Source organism: Tachypleus tridentatus, chromosome 4, assembly GCF_004210375.1.
Source record: "Tachypleus tridentatus isolate NWPU-2018 chromosome 4, ASM421037v1, whole genome shotgun sequence".
NCBI classification, from domain to species: Eukaryota; Metazoa; Arthropoda; class Merostomata; order Xiphosura; family Limulidae; genus Tachypleus; species Tachypleus tridentatus.
This window is the reverse complement of record NC_134828.1, coordinates 2,753,921-2,771,226: the sequence shown is the minus strand read 5'-3', so window position 1 is coordinate 2,771,226 and position 17,306 is coordinate 2,753,921. Positions and strand designations below refer to the sequence as shown.

The 17,306-nt window shown below is 32.1% G+C and overlaps 1 protein-coding gene across 8 annotated transcripts in view; it reads right to left on the bottom strand.

The window, feature by feature from the left end:
* Positions 1–17,306, bottom strand: part of LOC143248448 (UDP-N-acetylglucosamine transporter-like) — a 62,856-nt gene that overhangs the window by 4,577 nt on the left and 40,973 nt on the right. For 7 of the 8 annotated variants that reach the window (XM_076496815.1, XM_076496816.1, XM_076496814.1 and 4 more), the window contains exons 5-7: positions 15,391–15,562; positions 12,247–12,365; positions 2,763–2,896 (exon numbers count right to left, since the gene is read on the bottom strand). In XM_076496815.1, coding sequence (XP_076352930.1) covers positions 2,763–2,896; positions 12,247–12,365; positions 15,391–15,562 — 425 coding nt within the window. The remainder of the gene's footprint in view (positions 1–2,762; positions 2,897–12,246; positions 12,366–15,390; positions 15,563–17,306) is intronic. The other variant, XM_076496817.1, reaches the window with a different exon arrangement.

Below are 17,306 nucleotides of genomic sequence, written 5' to 3'. Positions count from 1 at the left end.
TTAGTTTATTTTGAGGCACATTGGGCTTATATATTCAGAGTAAAAAATATACGATCTGATGTTTTTGGCACAATGAAAGAGAATTTTTATTATTGGTTATATCCAATGAAACTAGTCAGTTACAACCAGTAATAAATATTATACCTTTTACTGGGAGAATAAACATCAGATTATTATTTGTAGGATTACTTAATCTTAACAGGATATACTTTTTTTTGTAGGATTACTTAACTTTGATAGGATATACTTTATTTGGAGGATTACTTAATCTTAATAGGATCTACTATTTTTGTAGGATTACTTAACTTTGATAGAATATACTTTTTTGTAGGATTACTTAATCTTAATAGGATCTATTTTTGTAGGATTACTTAACTTTGATAGGATAACTTTTTTGTAGGATTACTTAATCTTAATAGGATCTACTATTTTTGTAGGATTACTTAACTTTGATAGAATATACTTTTTTGTAGGATTACTTAATCTTAATAGGATCTACTATTTTTGTAGGATTACTTAACTTTGATAGAATATACTTTTTTGTAGGATTACTTAATCTTAATAGGATCTACTATTTTTGTAGGATTACTAAACTTTGATAAGATATACTTTTTTGTAGGATTACTTAATCTTAATAGGATCTACTATTTTTGTAGGATTACTTAACTTTGATAGAATATACTTGTTTTTGTAGGATTACTTAATCTTAATAGGATCTACTTTTTTGTAGGATTACTTAATCTTAATAGGATCTACTATTTTTGTAGGATTACTTAACTTTGATAGAATATACTTTTTTTGTAGGATTACTTAATATTAATAGGATCTACTTTTTTTTGTAGGCTTACTTAATCTTAATAGGAACTACTATTTTTGTAGGCTTACTTAATCTTAATAGGATCTACTTTTTTTGTAGGATTACTTAATCTTAATAGGATCTACTTTTTTTGTAGGATTACTTAATCTTAATAGGATCTACTTTTTTGTAGGATTACTTAATCTTAATAGGATCTAATATTTTTGTAGGATTACTTAACTTTGACAGGATATACTTTATTTTAGGATTACTTAATCTTAATAGGATCTACTTTTTTTGTAGGATTACTTAACTTTGACAGGATATACTTTTTTTTGTAGGATTATTTAATCTTAATAGGATCTACTTTTTTGTAGGATTACTTAACCTCAATGAAATCTTTTTGTAGGATTACTTTAACATGATCTACTTTTTTTGTAGGGTTATTTAATGTTAATAGGATCTGATTTTGATTTAGGATTACTAGGATTTACTTTTGCTGTTGGATTACTGAAAACTGTTAATCTACTTCAAGGGTAAAATCATTACACTTCTCAAACATAATTTTTCCTTTGTTTGCTGTGAAGCATAAAGCTACACAATGGGTTATCAGCTGTGCCCACTACAGGTATTTAACCCATAATTTCAGCATCATCAGACCTACAATTGATTAACTATGAGCAACAGTGTAATAAAATTACAGTGAAAAGTAATCCAGAGATCACTAGGTTTCATCCAATGTTAGTTTAGACAGTTGGTAGAATTGTATTTCATTTCACTGAGACATTTCTACTGGTGCAGAACCTCTTTCAATTTTCTTTTCACAAGGATTTATTTTCAACAAAGCTATCAAGATCTTATGATAAAAATATGAAGTATGCAACTTGAACTGCCCATACAAATGGTTTAGTTACAGATCTAATCTTGCAAATCAACAATTTCAGATGCATTGCTCCACAATTACATGTACTATTATTTTGGGATAAATTTATTATGTATTATTTCAATTCTATGTTAATTTAATAGTGGTAGCAATATGTAAAATCCAGGTTTCATATTAATGTGAGGTTTCCCACTCTAATCAGAATTACAGAAATGAAACCTAACCATTTTTCACCTTGACTAAACAACAGTAATACACTTCATTAACTTTAACGTGAATTTATTCACAACTCTGAACTGTGATCTTTTCATTTCAAAAAAAAGAAAGCAAGAAATAATTTAGAATCTGTGTGGTGGTATACAAACATTAACATGTATCTCATATTTTGTTGGTTTTTTATACATATTATTGTCTTGAAAATTTTCAGGTGTAGAATATTTTCACATGTGGCCAAACAAAAAACTCCAAAAGTTGCTTTTGTTATAGTTGTCACTGTTTTTTGTTATCCTCTTGGGGTAAAACCTGATCTACCCACACAAAGTATGGCTGTAATGATCTACATTGTACATGACTGCAGAGATCAATGCCCTCTGATGGTAGGTCACGTGATGCCTCAAGATTACAACCCTTTCCATGTTTGAAGAGAAATGACCAGTCACTTAAGTAGCACAAGTGATATTCAGTATTTCTGATGTTATCAAGATGTCTTGATAGTACAAGACCTGTACTAATTAAGATTAGTCAGTCTGGTGTGAGATATAAATTTAGAGAGAAAACAGCTCAAATATAGTAAAATGGAATGTCCATCATTCAAAACAATTACATACACTGTGTTTTAAATAAAGGCTGTTTATTGTGTTTCACAACTTGTCCAGTCACTATTTTCATTTCATGAAATTCAGAATTACTCTGCAATAAATATTCTCCAGTTATTCTGGAGAACAAGTTGTCTTGTTATGTAAGAAAAATTAGTTTCACCTTGAATACTGCAACTGTATACATTCAGTAGCTCAACATAACTTCAGTGAGATATTGTTCATACCAACACTTACATAATCATTTTAGAAGGAAACCAATTCTTACCTGTTTGGACTGAAATCTCCCAAAACAAAATATGAAAAAATGGTCGACAGTACAATTGATAACGATGTTGCAAATCCCTTTAAAATGTTGTCAGCATATTTGACGGCAGCAGATATCACTAAACCACCAAATGCCTAAAAGAAAACTAACAATGTGACCTCTCTTCCAGTTTTCAAAATACAGATATCTACAAGAGGTTTAACAGAAATATACATCTGTAATCTTTATCAACTGCTCCCAACATGATATGGTTTCATCTTAGAAATCAAATATAAGTAACATCAATTTCAGTAGTTTTACAGTAAATTAATACATACACTATGTATTATAATAATACATCTGTACTGAACATGTGCATACACTATGTATTATAATAATACATCTGTACTGAACATATACATACACTATGTATTATAATAATACAGTTTATCTGAACTGAACATGTACATACACTATCTATTATAATAATACAGTTTATCTGTACTGAACATGTACATACACTATCTATTATAATAATACATAGTTTATCTGTACTGAACATGTACATACACTATCTATTATAATAATACATAGTTTATCTGTACTGAACATGTGCATACACTATCTCAGTGATGTAGACAAATATATATGCAAAAACAACTCGTTTGGGTTGAGAAAATATTTTACGTAGAAGAGCGAACAACGTTTCCACCTTCTTCGGTCATCGTCAGGTTCACAAAGAAAGAAAGAGGTAACTGACCGGAAGCTGACCACATGTTTGAAAGGGGTTGTGTAACTGTGTGTCGAAATGTAGAGGGCAGTATTAGATGTTTGAATATATAATTTTATTTATTTTATTATATTAATATAGGCATAAAGGCGTTCCTTTATATTGGTTTATTTTGGGCTTAAGTTGTTGTATAAGTAAGGCTTCTTTAATTTTGCTTTTGTTTATGTTTGTTTCTTTATTTAGTATTTGGGTGTTTTCTAGAGTTATGTTGTGCTTATTTGATTTGCAGTGTTCAAAAACGTGTGAAGGTGACTTTTTGTGTTCTTTGAATCTGGTTTCCATTTTTCTACTTGTTTCTCCAATATAAAAGTCGTGGCAGTTATCACATTGTATTTTATAATAATGTTGGTGTGGTGTTTGTCAGTGTAGTTTTTACATAGTGTAGACCTCAGTTTTGTGCCTGGTTTTTGAATAAATTTGGTATTAACTGGAATGTCATATTTTGTTACTAGTTTTTGCCAAATGTTGGTTATTTGTCTGCTGATGTTGGGAATATATGGCATGCAGCAGTATATGGTTTCGTGATTTTATGATTCGTGAGATACATTTACTTTTGTTAGTTGATTCTGCTTTTTGTCTAGATGTGTGTGTATAATGTTTTCTACGGTTTGTGGAGAAAACGTATTGATGTTGATGAAGTATTGTTTTATTTTGTCTAATTCATTATTAATTTTATCTGGTGAGCATAGTTTTATGGCTGTGCTCATTTGGTTTCTTAATATGTTGAGTTTTTGTTTTGTTTCTTGTGCTGAGTCCCAAGGAATGTATAATACAGTATGGGTGATTTTTCAGTGGATTTCTGTTTTGAATTGTGTGTCAGTTCTTGTAATTTTGAGGTTCAGAAATGATATTTGATTGCTTTCTTCCTGTTCACATGTGAACAGGTGGAGGGACCAGTACGAGGGAGAAATTAGAAGCATCCTTCATAAGTGTCCAGAGGACATCCTCTAATTATATTTGGGATACTGCACCACATCTGTACCAGATATGGAAAAGGTATGACAGACCCAGGCAGAAAATTATGAGGAGCACAACACAACTGGAGAAAAAATGGTTGGACAGTGATCCTAACCACAATATATTATAATTTCAATCTCCCTGATTAAAGGAATTTCAGTAAAATAAGGGATGTGCTCCAGAATGTAGAGTGGTTAGAGCATGACAGACCGTGCACAGCAAGTCAACTGTGTAGAGAACTCAACTCACAGTACGACAAGCAGCACATCGTCAATAAGTCAACTACAATTCTGAGAACCAACACTGATGCAGAAACAGGAAAAATGATCATGTCTTCATCTCACCTCTCACCACAAAGTGAGATTCTAGTCAAAACATTGGACAGACCTCTGTAAAATAATGCATATTAACAAAAGAAAGAAAACTTAACCAGTCAGTTTCACAGAAGAGAGAAGGATGGCAACAGGTGGAAGACAGTATCTCATCAAAGAATAAATAGCTATCCAAAACAAATAACTGGAGATGGGCATACAAGGTGTAGTCATAGTGCTCCAAAGATGAAGTATCAACAATGGACAACAGGGTTGAAATTCAGAGTGAAGACACCAGAAATTGATTATGGAGAAAAGGAAGAAAAGGCCAATCAAACCACAAGTTGAATCCAATAGGTAAGAGAGAAAGTTAAATTCGTGAACAGAAATGTAGTGCAAGGGAACTAAAATATGGGAAATGGAGTCAATGGAAAAAAGCCATGAAAGCAATGAAGCAACATAAAGTACATATGGGAAAAAGAAAGTCATCTAGTTCCAGCCAAGAATGAAGTGAAAGATGGAAAGAAAAGAAAATGGTGGTAAGAATATTCTACACGAGTCTCAAAACTGTAGGTTAGTGAAATTAATCCAGAACTAAAAGAATGCTTTGAACTGAAACAGCTGAGAAAACCATGTCTGTACCAGTCAGGAAGGATAAATCAAAACTGTAGGTTAGTGAAATTAATCCAGAACTAAAAGAATGCTTTGAATTGAAACAGCTGAGAAAACCATGTTTGTACCAGTCAGGAAGGATAAATCAAAACTGTAGGTTAGTGAAATTAATCCAGAACTAAAAGAATGCTTTGAACTGAAACAGCTGAGAAAACCATGTTTGTACCAGTCAGGAAGGATAAATCAAAATGACCTGACACAAGATGGCATGGATTATCAAAATCACCAAGAGAAGAAAAAACAAAACCCAAGTTATAAACTGGATCTAATGTTGTATCAATGTATTGATAGCTGGACAGAATGGGTAGGAGTACCCCACAGGAAGTAGGGCCATTGAGAGTTTTTACGATTAAGAGGCCACTCCTTGTTGAGAAAGGTTATCTGTAACAAAGACAAAAGTACCTGGAAAACAATATGCCAGGAAATACGTTTTGTGTGAGGGTTCAAAAATGGAGACCCACTGTCTATCATAACAGGAACAACAAGTGCACCCACAGCAAGTGATACAAGTCACCACTGTTAAATAGTCAGAATGAAAGTGAGCTAAAGCACATTGGACTGCAGGAACTTCTAGGGTGTTAACATGGTAAGACTTTTTGTCCATAGACCATTGACCTATGTCCTCCTGATCAACTCACATGCCCCCAACTTTGGAGATAACCATTAGTGAAGAAAAGCAAATCTGGGAGAGGGAGAGGAAGAGGTAAACCTTATGACATGAGGAATACATTCAACTGTCAATACATATAGATATGAGGAGGAATATGTTCAACTGTCAATACATATAGATATGACATGAGGAATATGTTCAACTGTCAATACATATAGATATGACATGAGGAATACATTCAACTGTCAATACATATAGATACGACATGAGGGATACGTTCAACTGTCAATACATATAGATACGACACGAGAGATACGTTCAACTGTCAATACATATACATATGACATGAGGGATACGTTCAACTGTCAATACATATACATATGACATGAGGAATATGTTCAACTGTCAATACATATAGATATGACATGAGAGATACATTCAACTGTCAATACATATAGACACGACATGAGAGATACATTCAACTTTCAATACATATAGACACGACATGAGAGATACATTCAACTGTCAATACATATAGATGACATGAGAGATACATTCAACTGTCAATACATATAGATGACATGAGAGATACATTCAACTGTCAATACATATAGATATGACATGAGAGATACATTCAACTGTCAATACATATACATAGGACATGAAGGATACATTCAACTGTCAATACATAGATATGACATGAGGAATATGTTCAACTGTCAATACATATAGATATGACATGAGAGATGCATTCAACTGTCAATACATATACATATGACATGAGAGATACGTTCAACTGTCAATACATATAGATGACATGAGAGATACATTCAACTGTCAATACATATAGATGACATGAGAGATACATTCAACTGTCAATACATATAGATATGACATGAGAGATACGTTCAACTGTCAATACATATAGATGACATGAGAGATACATTCAACTGTCAATACATATAGATGACATGAGAGATACATTCAACTGTCAATACATATAGATATGACATGAGAGATACATTCAACTGTCAATACATATAGATATGACATGAAGGATACATTCAACTGTCAATACATATAGATATGACATGAGAGATACATTCAACTGTCAATACATATAGATATGACATGAGAGATACATTCAACTGTCAATACATATAGATATGACATGAGAAATATGTTCAACTGTCAATACATATAGATATGAGGAGGAATATGTTCAACTGTCAATACATATAGATATGACATGAGAGATACATTCAACTGTCAATACATATAGATATGACATGAGAGATACATTCAACTGTCAATACATATAGATATGACATGAGGAATATGTTCAACTGTCAATACATATAGATATGACATGAGGAATATGTTCAACTGTCAATACATATAGATATGACATGAGGAATATGTTCAACTGTCAATACATATAGATATGACATGAGGAATATGTTCAACTGTCAATACATATAGATATGACATGAGAGATACATTCAACTGTCAATACATATAGATGACATGAGAGATACATTCAACTGTCAATACATATAGATACGACATGAGAGATACATTCAACTGTCAATACATACAGATGACATGAGAGATACATTCAACTGTCAATACATATAGATACGACATGAGGGATACATTTAACTGTCAATACATATAGATATGACATGAGAGATACATTCAACTGTCAATACATATAGATATGACATGAGAGATACATTCAACTGTCAATACATATAGATATAACATGAGAGATACATTCAACTGTCAATACATATAGATATGAGGTGGAATATGTTCAACTGTCAATACATATAGATATGACATGAGAGATACATTCAACTGTCAATACATATAGATATGACATGAGAGATACATTCAACTGTCAATACATATAGATATGAGGAGGAATATGTTCAACTGTCAATACATATAGATACGACATGAGGGATACGTTCAACTGTCAATACATATAGATGACATGAGAGATACATTCAACTGTCAATACATATAGATACGACATGAGGGATACGTTCAACTGTCAATACATATAGATATGACATGAGAGATACATTCAACTGTCAATACATATAGATGACATGAGAGATACATTCAACTGTCAATACATATAGATATGACATGAGGAATACATTCAACTGTCAATACATATAGATACGACATGAGAGATACATTCAACTGTCAATACATATACATAGGACATGAAGGATACATTCAACTGTCAATACATATAGATATGACATGAGAGATACATTCAACTGTCAATACATATAGATATGACATGAGAGATACGTTCAACTGTCAATACATATAGATGACATGAGAGATACATTCAACTGTCAATACATATAGATACGACATGAGGGATACGTTCAACTGTCAATACATATAGATATGACATGAGAGATACATTCAACTGTCAATACATATAGATACGATATGAGGGATACGTTCAACTGTCAATACATATAGATACGACATGAGGGATACGTTCAACTGTCAATATATGTAGATACGACATGAGGGATACGTTCAACTGTCAATACATATAGATAGGACATGAGGGATACGTTCAACTGTCAACACATAGATACGACACGAGGGATATGTTCAACTGTCAATACATGTAGATACGACAGGAGGGATACGTTCAACTGTCAACACATATAGATACGACCGAGGGATACGTTCAACTGTCAATGCATGTAGATATGACATGAGGGATACATTCAACTGTCAATACATATAGATAAGATATGAAGGATACGTTCAACTGTCAATACATATAGATATGAATGAGGGATATGTTCAACTGCCAATACATGTAGATGAAAAGAGATGGAGGGAAAAGAAATGAAAATTCAAAGGAACCTTAGCAAGAGACCATGGGTCATGCAGCATCTACTGGAAAGATCACAAATATGCCAGACAAAGGAAGAAGTGCTTCCTTGGAAGCCATATACCCCCAATGCATTAGAACCTCACTAGCAGTAAAATAGTGAACTGTAGTGAAGTAAAAAGCTCTATGTAATGCATTTAAGGAAGAAAATGTATGGTCCTTACAGAGGTAGGTGAATAATAAAAAAAGACATTCCCAAATAGGTAGGATTGTTAGATATGTGACAGGAAAAACTGGAAAATCCAACCATCCAAGCAGATGTCATGACTAACCTCATTCCAAAGGATCTACCTGTGAAGCCAGACATTCGAGCAGTGGTGTGAGTACAATATAGACTATCTGACAAAATACATATGGATCCAAAACAAATCTGAAGGGCAAGACATGAATTGGTACTGAATCACATGTGAAAAACCAAGAATAGTATCCTGAAAAATAAAAACACAGAGTACGGACATTTTCAATCATACAGAAACTTCCCAGATGATTGTGATCAAAATGAGGAAGAACCAAGAACTGATTGATCCAGAACAACATCAAGTGATGAATGGAAAGAACTGCAGGTTTGGTTTTTGAATTTCACTCAAAGCTACATGAGGGCTATCTGTGCTAGCTGTCCCTAATCTAGCAGTGTAAGTCTAGAGGGAAGGCAGCTAGTCATTACCACCTACCGCCAACTCTTGAACTACTCTTTTACCAATGAATAGTGGGATTGACCGTCACATTATAGCACCCCACGACTGAAAGTGCAAGCATGTTTGGTGCGACAGGGATTCAAACCTGCGTCCCTCAGATTATGAGTCGAACGTCTTAACCCACCTGGCCATCCCGGGCCGTAAAGAATTGGACAATGCTGGACATTGAGTATCAATGTCTTGGCATGAAACAAAAAGCAAGAAAAAAGTATAATATAGAATAGCAGACACACCCACAAAAAGTGAACTGTCCAGTAGAGAAAACAATCCAACTGTAAGTCGCTATTTGAAGTGGATGGTGAGCAAATGGTACAGGACAGTGTCCCATACCAGAATATTCAAAAAACAAAGTTACATGTTGAGGGAAAAACTAAAGGATGTATTCCAGGAAAATCCACTAGATATAGGTGGAATGTCCAAGAAAGGAGGTGTAATGTAGATATTTCCTGTAGGAGATTTGATAGGGTAAGATGAAACTGGAAAATTAGACAACAGAGATTCTAAGTACAAACCTGTCTGATGGTAAGTCAAACCAAAATGAACCAAACGTTGTGTACGGTAAAGCATGGAAATACTCTCTCCTAAAATAGAGACAAAAACACTGAAACATGTCTGAAGAAAAAGGAGAAAATTATACCATGAAACACATCAAAAAATAAAAAAGGCTGATGCAGACCTTACAGATTAGCCAATAGAGGACTGGGAAGGCAAGCCATAATTAGTTGGAGAAAACTAACAAAAACTAGGTCATCCTAAACAGGTTCGATAAGAAGGCAAGCAACACTGGAGAATGAAGGGTGGACACCAGCTGCAGGAGTCCACACAAACAGTGCTAGTATAAAGAAGTATAACAAATAAATATTTACAAAAACGAAACAGACATTATATTGCAAAATTGTGTATTGACAACGTGTACAACATGTGATTTACACAGTACAGATTACATAATTTACAATATACCAGATAATCCTTAAATAACAAACATGTTAAGCCTAACCAAATATTATAGAATGAAGAATTGAACTCTGACCCTGAACTTGACTGAGTATTCAGCAATCTAACCAAACTTATGTTATTGAACCCAAATAACTACAGTTAATAATATTAACAGTAAAATATTCAAAAACCATACGAGTATAATGTCTTATATTTCCAAATTCAGCAGAAAATATTTCAAAATGTGTGATGACCCAAATTTGAGTCAAGGTCCAAAAAAAATAAGCTCATTGGAAAATCAAACTCCTGATGAACTGAAAATGATAATTCCCCAGTCAAGAACAGCCACCTGAATGAAGCTTGAGTAACAAGGACTGCCACGTGAATGAAGCTTGAGTAACAAGGACTGCCACGTGAATGAATCTTGAGTAACAAGGACTGCCACGTGAATGAAGCTTGAGTAACAAGGACTGCCACGTGAATGAAGCTTGAGTAACAAGGACTGCCACCTGAATGAAGCTTGAGTAACAAGGACTGCCACCTGAATGAAGCTTGAGTAACAAGGACTGCCACCTGAATGAAGCTTGAGTAACAAGGACTGCCACCTGAATGAAGCTTGAGTAACAAGGACTGCCACCTGAATGAAGATTGAGTAACAAGGACTGCCACCTGAATGAAACTTGAGGAAATGTGCTGGTAGAAGATATAACCTCAGAAGGTTAGAATTAGAATTCATAATGCAAAAGAAATAACCAAGCACAACTGTTTATTATCATTTGTTTGTTGTTGATCTAGGTGTGCATATATTTTTTCCACGGTTTTTGGAGGAAATTTGTTGATGTTGATCAAGTGTTGTTTTATTTTGTTAATTTTATCTGGTAAGCATGGTTTTGTTGCTGTGTTTATTACCTTTCTTAATATGTTGAGTTTTTCTTTTGTTTCATGTGCTGACTCCCAGGGAATGTATAGTTCAGTATGGGTGATTTTTATATGGATTTCTGTTTATCAGTTCTTGTGATCTTGAGGTTGAAAAATGCTATTAGGTTAGTTTTTGTCCTATTTACAAGTGAACTTAATATTGGGGTATATAGAGTTAACGTGGTTGAGAAAAATAACTGTGTTCTGTAATGGGTTTTTTGTCACCATGGAAAATAGTTAATTCAGTGTTAGTAGAATAGTCTTGTGCATCTCTGTAGGGAGAAACCCAGGAATAGTGTTAATTATTACAGGTTTTGTACTACATTGTGTACAATAGATTTTTATATACAACAGTTTAGGATTAATGAATACCTAACTGTTCAATCAGAAGATGTCAATCATGTAAAACAAAGAGTGATTTCTAAATTGTTTAGAAAAAATCCAAAACATGTGAAACTAGGAGAATTAGTCTCATGTGAGATTAATCAATTAGCAAGTCCACTAATCACCCAAATTACACTCAGCTCTGTTCTTTGGTCAAAATTAACTTTAATTATTACTTACTTTTAGCTTTGTTACAACACATTCTATCATAATATTTAAATTGAGAAGCTAATAATAAACTAATATAGAATCTATTTTTTCTCTCGTTTAACATAACTTCAATTTAACTAGCCTCACCTGAAGAAGTACGACCATCCAAGTGATATAATTGTAACCTTGGAAAAACCCTCCTTCAACAAGAGGTTTCAGATCACTTACAAATACTGCTGCTACTCCAAGAAGACAAGAGAAAATAGCTATAAAAAATACACTGAATCTTTGGATCAGATCTGACAAAAAAACCTCTCTTACATATAAACAACCACTAAAGCCTGGAAGACAAAATAAAAACATTGTATCTTCTAACCTGTCAATATGAGATATTTATAATAGTTCATTTTAACTACATTTAATATCTACACATTTATATATAACTTTAATGTTGAATGTTTTACATGTACAGTATGTAATTTAAGTAGCATAATGAAAATTGATCTGATGTTGGTTCTGACACACTAAATACATGTACCAATGTCACGGTAGGCAATCTGATGTATTTGCTCTTTCAATTAAGATGTAACACAAAAACCTTTTTGCAGTTTAACACCACAAAGTATTAAAATCAAACAAGTATCTCTCTGTATCTCCTCATAATTTCAAGAACACCTTTGATTTCTGGATTTCTGGTTAGAGTCTCAAGATTGAGATGTTAATGGATGTAACAGATCTGGAAACGTTTTGATCAGTAGATATAGAAGAATGATACAACTAATGTTATAAGAGTAACAGTGTATTTACTTACAAGTGTATTAATATGTTTTATACATTCTCATCAATATTGAACTTTAGTTCCAACAACAGATTTATTTTCATCAAACTTGAATTCAACACTTGTTAATTAACGAACTATTCACGTGTGTCCTGGATCAGTGGTTTACGAACATTTCACTAGGATTACATAAACATTCTGGAAGTATAAAAAAGAACCTTTGAAAAACATTTAAAAAGAAAATAAACCCTCTGCCTCTATACTGGAGCTCAGTCTCAGAGAGATACCAGTGTAGTCCACTAGCTGGCATTTAATGTTCGCTTGTGGTTTGCCTTTTTTTTTACTAATACATACCATTATTATTTTCATTAAACAAATGATATGCAAGAGGGAGATATATAGCATAAAACATTGTGAAATACTACTTAAGAAAACTGTTTTATTTTTATTTATACATATGTTTCACTTATGATCAGGGTTACTTATAAATGTGCTGTAATTAATTAGAGTAAATTAACGTACAGGGCATTGGATCCAGTCAAATAAATCAATTAAAAAGGCTTGCTTTCCTGAATCCAAAACTGTAATTAGATCTCAGATTGGTCAAGTGAAAACAGAGCTATGAGCTGAATGTTTCATCTTGAAAAAAACCTCAGAGACATTCTATGATCTGCTAACAACACTGTCCAATACATGACTGATGACAGAGAGGAACATGTAGAAGAAAATGTACTGAAAGTCAGGTATCAGTAATCAAAGATGCAGGTTCTCATATCTTTGGGTTTAAATTAAGATAAAAAAACATATAAAGTTTGGACTGATGAAAGTAAATTCCCCATAAATATCACTAACATCCAAATGTCATGCATTCCAAACAAGATACTATGATAACATTAAAACGATATTTTAGGGAAATGTCGATGAAGTAAAAGTTCTAGCCCTCTGAACCTTGTATAATGCTTCCTACTTATGTCATTATACTGTTGAATTGCATTACTTGTGAGCTACTCTGAGTTGTGTGTGTGCCTTGTGGATTTCTTTTTTATTATATTATTATTTATTTTACCTAATCTAACCTTAACTAACCTAAAATAAAGCACTTACCCTGGTCTTGTTTCTGTTATTCACCATCAATGACATTTAACCCTAATTATTATAATAATGGTAGTAATGCACTAATTAATTTTTATTTAATTAAATAATCCACCAAAGAACATGCAATAATAATATATAAAAAGCAAATAATGTCTTATAACTATTACAATTTTCATGGTATTTTAATTTGGAGACAAGAGCTGCCACAAATTCATCTAAACTGATGTGTTTCCTGTGGAAATGAAGTTCATACTGAAAGTGAAACTGACAATTCTTGGTACAGAAAACAACATAACATAGTACATTATTTAGCAGATAAATATCTTGGCTTTTTGTTGATTATAAATAATATAGTATTAAACAAATCCTGAAAAACAGAAAGTGAAAAGCAGGTGTGGCAAGAGGGGTCTGATATTCTATTTGATAACTCTGTAACTGAGTAAGATTAAGGGCTATGAAAATTATGCTTTGCCTGAGTGACAACATTATTATTATTATTATTATTATTATGAGTAACTTAAGTTTCACACTTATTGAAGGAGAGATGAATACATTAGATAAAAGGGTATGCCAAGACTTAGAGAAAAACATTTCACATTTCTAACACTAGGGAAAATTCAAGATTTTCTTAAACACTGCCTCATAAAGTTAATAATTTAATATTTATACACTATTAAAATATGGGTTTATAACTATTATTTTATGCTATACTAATTGGTATAAAATTAAATTTTGAATGAAAATCACTAAACCTTTGTGACATATGCCCAGTAAAGGAGGATACCCATGCAGAGAGGGTTAATTCTATAATATGCTGTGTTTTTCTACATAGTAAATAAACAATTCCTTCAAATTTATTTTGTTTCTTTTTACACTTAGTGATGTGCAATTTCAAAGAAAAACATAAAATCATACAATAAGATTCAATACATAAACCCTGCAATCAGTTTTACACTAAAAATCACTGGAACTTTAAATGTTATAAATAAAAATATGATTTAACTTTCCACTATACTGGTTTTTTTTTTAGAATTATAAAAAAATAAAAGTTCGAACCAAGTTATTTTGTTTTTGCTAATAAGGCCAGATGAAACCTGAAAACACTAAATATATATATGTACAGTTTTTCAAAGAACCACCTAATGATTAACAAATTCAAGCATTCCAAGATGGATGCAAGTAATATGTATAACAGACAAGCATTTCCAAGCATAAAGAAATAGTGACACTACAAAACTATGTATAAAAAACAGTATTAATTAACTGTAGTTTTTTTTTGGTTTTGCAGAATATTTCAGTTTAGCTAACAATTATACAGAAATCCAAATGTGGTAAAACAACTTAAGTTCTAATTATCAACTATAAATTAGTGCAGTTATATACTGAAATGTTGAGATTTACATCCAAGTTAGGCTTACCTAATTGAAAGTTTCTGATCCAGAGGGATTGAGGCGTTTCTTTAACAAGTTTTTCAAAATAAACTCCACTAAAACCACTGGAAAGACATGCAGCCAAAACTGCTAAAAGTCCAATAAATTGGGACGTCATGTCATGGTCTACGTTTGTTGAACTGCTGGCTTCTTCTGGCCACTAGACAAAAAATTGTCTTTGTAAAATGAGAGATTTAAACAGAAATGGATACTTCATGTAATCAATAAAACATAAATATGGACAAGTATGTCCACAAGTATAGATCATATTATACATAGCACTCTAATAACTCCACTGTAGGGGGTAAAGGAATCCTCATGCTCAACACTCCTCAATGTATATACCAAAAGAGACAGACACAATGGAAGCAGGGAGGTACGGTAGATGGTTGTCTGAGTATTTATACAAAATACATTTTTAGTTAAAGAAAACGTGAACTGCAGAACATGTTTCTCGGCTCTTCACAGAACTGCTGGAATCTCACATTAATTAGATAGTGGAAGGACCAGTATTGAGAAATTAATTAAAAACATAAGCTTGTTTCTGAACAAATAGTACAAAAAAAAACAAAAAAACTCTTGAAATGTGTCTCCACTGTGGGGAGGGAGAGACTAAGAACATTGCTCGGTGAGAGATGACACCCATCTCAAGGAAAATAATACTCTTAACTCAAGAGAAGTGGTAAAAGAGAATGCAGAAAGGTTCTGTTAACTCTCTTGCTACAATGTCAGTCATATAACACTTGTTCTGTAGTCCTTGTGGTTTTGATACTTTAGATTTTAATATATATAGGGTATTAAAAGGAGTAATCTAGATTTTGTTTTGGTGGTTACGAGATTGGTCAAATTTACCAACCTTTTACAAAGTTAGGGTACAGTAAAGAACAAAAACATAGTCTACTGAAAAAAACATTTGAAATTTATTTAGATCTTATAGATTATAAAAATAAATTTGAGAAATGTTTGAGACAAAGAATACTCTTTTAAATCTCAACTTGAAAATTGCTTTGCATTTAGAAATTTTTCAAATTTATTTGTCTAATCTATAAGATCTAAATAAATTTCAAATGTTTTTTCAACATACTTTGTTTTTTGTTATTTTCTCTATCCTAACTTTATGAAAGGTTGGTAAATTTGACCAATCTTGTAACTACCAAAAAATCTGAATTACTTTTTTTATAGAATGACTTAAATTGTAATACTCATATATACTGATATTACAATGACATTCATTTATAATTAAATGTTATTGTTTTATTGTTCTACTATTGTCTAATTACATTTTGCACCATTATAAGTTGTAAGTCACTTGGTAAAGATGTAATTTAAGTTATGCTATCAAACTACATTACATACAAGCTAGTTACAAGCATATCTTGTGAAAAACTTTTATATTATTATTATTATTTAAGTTAGCAGCATGAAATTTTCCTATTTTTACATTTTAGTTACTTTTATAATAATAAATAAATAATACACAAAAAAACAAAGTACTTACCTTTTTTGCTGTCTTTGACACTTAACCTTAATTTTTTTTATTGATGGTATTACTACAGTAAATAATGTTTTATTTGATTAAATAATGTACCACAAGATAAATAAAAATAATGAACAAAAAGCAAACAATATCCCATAACTATCACAATTTTTCTGGCTTCCTAACTGCATGACAAGAGCTGTTAAAACTTCATTTAAGCTTGCCAATATATTTTTCATGGGAATATAGCTTAAACTGATAGTGAAATTGACAATCCTCTCTACAGAAAACAATGTAATATAATAAGTCATTTGATTTATTAAAACCTTGTCTTTCTATTAGTTATGAATAATATAGTATTGAATGTCAGAGAGAACCATTAGTAATTTCCAAAAAACAAGATGTGACAGGTAGGTATGGTAAAAGG